We start from the raw sequence: 7,543 nt of genomic DNA on the forward strand, positions 1-7,543 counted from the left end.
CCGGCAGCGCCCCCGCGGCCGGAGGGCGCAGCGACAGCGGGACACAGCCGGGAGGGGGGAGCGCTCTGCGAGGAAACAACCGCGGTAAATAGAATTATGGACATGAGCAGAATGAGAGCGATTCGCTTCTTGGTCAAAAGGGCGCTTCTTGATCGCCGTTTCTCCATCCAGCCCCTCCTGGAGCTCTGCCCGCTCGCCCCACGGTATGGAGCTGATTAGTGTTAAAATTATGATTAAACATCCATTGCTTTATGCAGGTCTTGGTACACGGTGTTTTTGCAATTTATTTGTATCACGTTTGGGCATATAAATAGAGAATCGGGACACGTGTAACTTCGGAGCAAACTCGTTATTTACATATCTCGACCTTAATTTCCATTTGCTGAAATTCCTGTCTAGTATAAACAAATTTAAAGCTTCTGAATCAGTATCTGTGCTCATAGACAAAAGTCAGAATCTTCTGCAGCCCTGTACATCTGTAACATAATACTCACTGTAACATAATGTTAAAAAAAAACCCAAAAAACAAAAATAGTCACATCAAAATGTAAGATTCTTGTTTTCAGGCCACAAACAAACATGTATCTAATTCAGGAGTCAGAAACGAGGCACTAGAATTACAGCTTTAACAGAAAATAACAGGCAGAGTGCAGGGCATTCGCCTTAGAGGGGTATAATCAAACACTTCTGCTCCCTAAAAAAATTTCTGCAGACAAATACCAAGTTAAATAGGTGTTTTACTGTGCTAAAAAAGACATCGGCCTAGATCTCCTGGAAGTTCAGATTCTAAACAGAAAACTACAAGATGAAAACACTACCAAATTTACCTTCAATAAAGATTTTTAGAGATTATCACCATTTAAGTGGACTATTTGGAATGACACTTCCTTCCTCCCACTGTGCAAAATTCATAAGAGATTGAAAATAAAACAGTTTCCCTTGTAAGTTTTACAACCACTAGAGCAAAGATTTGACACTGCAGGTTGGGTGCCAATATATACAACTCCCTCATGAGATGAACTGTTAATATAAAGAAAAGGCATCAGAAAGCACAAGGATGAGCTGCACTAGGATTAGGTTGCTGGAAACTCAAACAGGTGAGATTAATTTTGTTTCTTCTTATTTTTTGATTAATGACATTTGTAAGCACCAGGATTTTCTTGTTATTGGTTTTGCTTAGCTCTTTTCCACAATCATCATCAAATGAAATTAATTACAATCACAACAAATAAGGTATAGCAAGGCAAGGATCATAACAACAAAGTGGCAAGTTTCACCAACATTCTCCAGAAGCAGCTACTTGGTTCAACATTCTGACCTTGAACATTTGAACAGAGTACAGGGATTTCTTTTATTTAGAGCTTTCTTTAAAAAAATGGGAACACCACAAAATGAGCAGGTCTGGTTAGATACAGTCATACAGGATATACACATATATATGCTTCTGCTGAAGGGAACTCTCTTCTTGTTCTCACTGAAAAGAACAAAGGCAGCTTTGTAAATATTTATGAAGGAAGTTGAGAGGGGCATCATCTAACTAAAGCAAATAAATCATCCACTGACACTTGCACCCTAGTCTTCACATTTGTAATATGCAGACACAGTATTTAAATAAACTGAACCAATGCAACTGGCAGTCTGGGACCCTGCTCTTCCTTTCCCAAAATGACTGGATTTAAGGCTCCTTTCAAGCATTTCAACAGGTAGGAATTTTAGTGAAGGTTTAGACCTGTCTGCACAGTGTCAGACATTAAAGAAACACAGTCCAGAAAGGTTTAGTGTAGCTGCTGTGTGGAATTGTACAGCCATTATGGTACTTCAGAGCCAAAAACCAAAGTAAGTTCATGGCAAAAGATAAAAGTAAAGAAATAGACACAGAGGTCTGTGAAAACATCTCCCATTTTGCTGTAGGTGTCCATGGAGCGACTGATCACTTCTGCAGGGATCCCAGACAGCAGGAGAGCAGCAGTCAGGACTGTCGTTTTCACCTTCTTCTCACACTAAAAGGGATAAAAACACAGTATCATGTTAGTCCTCCTAATCCAATTCTGCTTTATATGTCACCAATGTTGTGCCTATTTTACACATTCCAAATTCATTGGTAAGAGCAGCAGGTTTGGATTGATTCTCTCCAGACACACTGGAGGATTCACAGCACTTATCCCAGACACAGATTCCTGCTGTGCCGGATCCCCCGGAGCTGAGCGAGAGGCTGGAGAGCAGCAGAGAAAATTGATCCCGGATATTCTGCCTCCAAGCAGGCTGAGGTGGGGCTGTGCAGGACTGGGAAGATTCCCAGACAGGGGCAATCTGGGTGTAAGAAGCCAAGCCTGGCAGGTCCACTGGCAGAACTGGATTAATCTCATTACACTACTTGGCAAAAAATAGAACACAGAAAGCTTTGGGTTGGAAGGGACCTTAAAGCTCATCTCGTTCCAACCCCCCTGCCATGGGCAGGGACACCTTCCACTAGACCAGGTTGCTCCAAGCCCCATAAATACTGTTAGTTTTCTAACAGAAAAATTATTTAGAATTGAAAACCCAACTGTTTCTACTTTAGTACAACTTAATTTGGAAGTTTCAAAAATCTCCCAAAACCTTCTGAAAGATGTTCCATCCTTGAGATGAGGAATCCCAAGAACGCAAAGTCTGACAGGCAGGAAAAGGTGACAGTGGCTGAAAATTCTGGTAATTCGATGATATTTGCTGGATATCTTAATTTAATCCAATCTAAATTAAGCTTTCAAGAACATTTCTATGTTTCGTGAGAGAAAAATGAAGGATAACTAACAGATTGACCTCATGCAATGAAGTGCAGTAAAAGCACGTTGTGGAAAGGAAACACCTCTTTAAATTCTGAAACTGAAGAGCTGATTTTAAATACAGCAGAAACAAGATCAAGAAGATGTAGCTGATGAGCTGGTGCAAATCTAAGGCTAATTCTACTGTTTTGTGTTGTGACACATCAGCTTAGAGTGACTATTACGATATACTTAACTACAAAAGAACTGCTGATTTATTCTGATTTCCTACAGGTAATGTATTATTCCTTTTAAAATGTAAATTTTCCCTTTTAACTATGGATTGAACATCATTCAATCCCACTTTGCAGCACAAACCTGACAAAATCATCAACCTAACAAATACTTCAGCACAGTTGCCTGGTGTAAATATATGAATCAAGTGATAGAGCAAATCTAGCTAATGAGCAGCAAGTTTCACACACAAATAAATGTCTCATTTCAAGCTGCCATTCAACCTGATACCAGCTATGGAATGCAGAGCTCTTAAAACCCATGTTCTGCCTCATTCTTTAGCAAACACACTCACAAATTTCATCCAGATATTACATGCAGAACAGCTGCTGACAGAGCAAACAGTAACCAGAGAAGAGCGTGGTCTAGGAGAAAAGCAAATTTCCTGAAGACATGAAAGAACTACCTGGATTTCCTGGTCAGATGCTTTTAATTAGGCTACAGCTAAACAAGCTGCTAGTCCATGTTTTCACAGAAACTGTAAAAAAAGATTTGGACTAAATCTGGAAAGATTAAAAATTAGTATAAACTATCAGCACTGGTAATACAACTCTACAGGTTAAAACAAGAGAAGAATAATTCACATGTGTTGGTCCTAATACAATCTAAACACAAATTTAAATTTAAAACACTTCAAATTAATCTAATTCTGAAAAAAAAAATTACCTTTGGAAAGTACTTGGACAGTCCCATGTAAGCGAGTTGTAGAGTAAGAAATGGTGCAAATATTGACTGAAGAAACAGAACAGAATATACAAAAATTAACTTGGTCAGAAGTAACAGCTAAGAAACACAGAAATGTAATGCTTCCTAAGTCATAAATAAAAATTAGTAGGTAAAAAATAACTCGTGGAACACAGCAACACTATTCTTGAATACTACAAACCTCAGGAGACAAGTTACATGACAAAAATAAGTTTCTGCCCTATTTGAAGCCTAAAACCCTGAAATCACAGAAGGGAGCAGCAGTGAGTGAGACTGAGCCCAGGGATCCAGGAGATGGCAGGTTGTGCCTGCCACACATCTCTGTGCTGTTCTGGCAGGCACCAGGAATACTGAGAATTACTTATCTCAGACTGATAAATGAGTAGGATCTACTTATCTTGGGGCAACTGTTACTGTTCCTAGAATCACAGAATGATTGGGGTTGGAAGGACCTTAAAGACCATCTCATTCCAACCCCCTGAAGGGCAGGGACACCTTCCACTAGACTAGGTTGCTCCAAGCCCTGTCCAACCTGGCATCAAATATTTCCAGGGATGGGGACACTATTCTTACTCTATTAATTCTTTTGTATGCTCCAAACTAGGGGAGCAGCTGACTCATATGCTCACAAGGAAGGGAATAAATTTGCAGGGAACTTAAACTGCAACAACTACTCCAGTGCATCTGTCCTCAACCACTACAGACCAAACACGTGCTGCTCTCAGTGGTTACACAGTGGCTGTGTGGAAATGTAGTGTGTCTGAAGTTCCCAACTGGGTCACTACCAACAGACTTCAGCCCCAGATGAAGGGTATTTCACAATAAATTTGCAGAGCAGGACTGTTCCCCTGAACTCACCAGGTACTTGCACACAAAAGCCCTGACCACGACGGCGAGCAGAGCACATCCCACCAATCGGAAAATGCGGAAAGAGTCAAACTCCTCCCCGGCACTCCCGTTCTCCTGGCTCGGCTTCTCACTCATCAGCTGGTTCCTCAGCTTCAGAGCCTCGTCAAATCTGGACAGGTACTGCTCCAGCCCGTGTCTGGGTGGCCGTGGTGCAGCCTCTGGGGGCAGATCGCCCCGGTGCCGGTGGCGGAGCTCCCCTGTGCCCTCGGTGACCAGCTCGGGGGCTTTGCTGAACAAGTCCTTGTCCCCCCGGAGCTCTGCCAGGCTCCCTGTGTGGTCAGCAGAGCCTGGCACACTGCACACGGAATCTCCAAGCACGATTCGCTTGGAAACCGAAGGAATGGGGAGGGAGTTGGATTTATCCTGCTCGTGCTGCAGCTTTGACTCTGTGTGACTGTCGTCATCTGAAGGAGAGAAACAGAAACACGCAGTTACACACAGCAGGTATGTGGAACAACACTTTGGCCAAGCTGGATTGGCGTCCTGGTTTGGTGTCTCTGCTTCCCAAGTGAAAAGAAAGGACTAAAGAGGGCACTGCTTCACAGACAGACACGGGACAGGCAGCTGGGCAACGCAGGCCACAAGGTGAAGCTGCTGGTCAGCAGTGGAGAAATTAAAACACTGTACTTCCCTAAGCAACAGCACTGCCTGCACAGGAGGAAAGACCTTGTTCCAAATGCACAGAGCAACATAAAACAAAAGACAAAGATTTGCAGAAGGTGAATCACCCAGGAGAGCATTGAAACCTGACAAATGAGCAGGCAACAGAAGTGTATCTCTGCTGCCAAATACTCCAAAATTGTCAGGATACATAAAATTCTCTAACACTGTCTTTTTAGTGTTAGAAAGCAAGGCATTACTTCATTTCTAGCCAGAGGTGTACGACAGATTTCAGTCCCCATACAGACCCAATTAATAATTTTCCTACCTATTTTTACATTTTTAGCAAACAAGTCAATGCTCATCGGTTCTTAATTACATAATTCTCTTTAGTTAATATTCTGCCTTTTATTGGGCATTAATTTCTCGCTTTTTATGATAATTAGTTCATATCTTTAGTCTTTTTAGTATCTTTTTCTCTCAGAAGGGACTTTGTATCACATCTATGGAGTCTTTGTTACCCTTCTTCTTTATCTGCTGATTTCTGCAAAAAGCCCTTGCAGTTCATAAATCTTGAGTTCCAGATGTCCAGCTTCAACAATACATCTTTCTCTCTCCCAGGCTTTGTTCATTGAAGTATTTCAAGGTTAACTTTTAACAAAACTTACAGTTTTGGTACTTTTCCCAAGCTGCGTTCCCACAAAAGTAGCTTATGACAACTTTCTGCTAAACACTGGCTAAAAGTGATTTAAGGCCTAACACAGCACGTATGATTAATTAAAACAACTAACAAAAGGTTAATTAAAGCTATTAAAAATTAGAAAAGTTGTATCATTTCCAACAATTTGGCTTGTCTTCTATTGCCAGAGGCAGAGCAGTGTTAATCTGCTCTGTATGAAACCTCAAGACCCATCTTAGAGCAAGAGAGGTGATGGCAGAGAACAAAAGCCAAACCAAGAGACACAACAGGTCTGGTCCTACCAGAGAGCGAGAACCAATGCTTAAGGAGAACTTCTCAGTGTTAAATCACATTGATTCATGGCTCACGGGCACCCCTGTAAACCAAAATCTGACAACTCTTTCCTGACAAGATGGTCAGCCCGCTTGAAGCATGTGGAGAAATATAAACGACCTACCTATGATTCTGCAAGAAAATCCTGCATGCCAACCACAAACGTCCAACGCCTGGTCATTACCCAAACGGGAGACAACCGACCGCTATAAAAACCCAGCTACGAAAGCCAGGAGTAAATGACTGGAAACCTGGGGGAGGCTCATCCTTGTCTCTAACTAAGAAAAACCACTTGCAGGGGAGGCTCACCCTTTCTTTAGCCAAGAAAACCCACATGCAGTAAAATGACCAGGGATAGTGTCGGCCCCAAGCCCCGACGTTCTGGTGACACACAGATCTTACCCGAGGGCGGGTCCCTCGGAGGTCGCGCTGCTCTCAGGACATCCCTGCGAGGGCAGGCGGCACTGAGGGACCCTGGGGAGCCAGCGGGCCCTGTCACCGCCGCTCCTGCCCGCGAGGGGAGCGCGGGCAGCGCTCAGGGCGAGAGGAGCCCGAGGCGTCCCCGCAGCCCCGCGCGGAGCCCTCACACCACCCCCGCCACCCGGCTCACCCTTGCCGGCCGCGGGCCGGTGGAAGCCCATGATGCGGTTGATGCGCTCCTCCGAGTTCATGAGCAGCTTCCTGCGGCGCAGCTCGGCGCGGCGCTGGGACGCCGAGAGCCCCGCGGGGGGACCCGGCGGTGTGGGCACCGCGCCCGCCCCGCTGTCCGCCATCCCCGGCTCCTCAGGCCCGGCACCGCGCCCGCCCCGCGCCCCGCGCAGGCGCGGGCACCGCCCTGCCCGCCCGCTGAAGCGAGCGCCGCCATTTTGGGTAAGGGCAAGAGAAAGGCGGGACGCGCTGGGGGCAGTCCCGCTCCCCGCGCTCTCTAACGGCGCGGCGCCAGCACTAAAGATGGCGGGCGCGGCCTCGGAGGTGACGTCACAGCGCTGTGAGGGCGGGAAGGGGCGATGGCGGCGCCGAGGGGTCGGGATGACGGGGCACCCTCAGGCTGGGCAGGGGCTGTGCAGCGCACACAAGCGTGCAGCACACACAGGGGAACACCCCGGTCTGCCGCCGCACCGCTGCGGACTGACTGTGCACACTGAGCAAAAACCAACACACGAGGAACGCTCCAAGATTCCAGAATTGCTGTGATATTACAGAACTCGGAGTGCATTCAGTTTTTTCTAGCAAGACGCATAATATTCATGTTTATGCACGCTAAAAGTCCATCACACCTCTC

The 7,543-nt window shown here is 45.3% G+C and overlaps 1 protein-coding gene across 1 annotated transcript; it reads right to left on the reverse strand.

Annotated features, from left to right (window-relative positions):
* Positions 1-260: 260 nt before the first annotated feature.
* CAMLG (calcium modulating ligand) lies at positions 261-7,064 on the reverse strand. The gene is made up of 4 exons (XM_064672211.1): positions 6,872-7,064; positions 4,599-5,053; positions 3,702-3,767; positions 261-2,000 (listed from the first exon to the last, which is right to left on the reverse strand). The coding sequence occupies exons 1-4, from the start codon at positions 7,032-7,034 to the stop codon at positions 1,809-1,811; spliced, it is 876 nt and encodes a 291-aa protein (XP_064528281.1). The 5' UTR covers positions 7,035-7,064; the 3' UTR covers positions 261-1,808.
* Positions 7,065-7,543: the final 479 nt, after the last annotated feature.

Source organism: Pseudopipra pipra, chromosome 15, assembly GCF_036250125.1.
Source record: "Pseudopipra pipra isolate bDixPip1 chromosome 15, bDixPip1.hap1, whole genome shotgun sequence".
Classification (NCBI taxonomy): domain Eukaryota; kingdom Metazoa; phylum Chordata; class Aves; order Passeriformes; family Pipridae; genus Pseudopipra; species Pseudopipra pipra.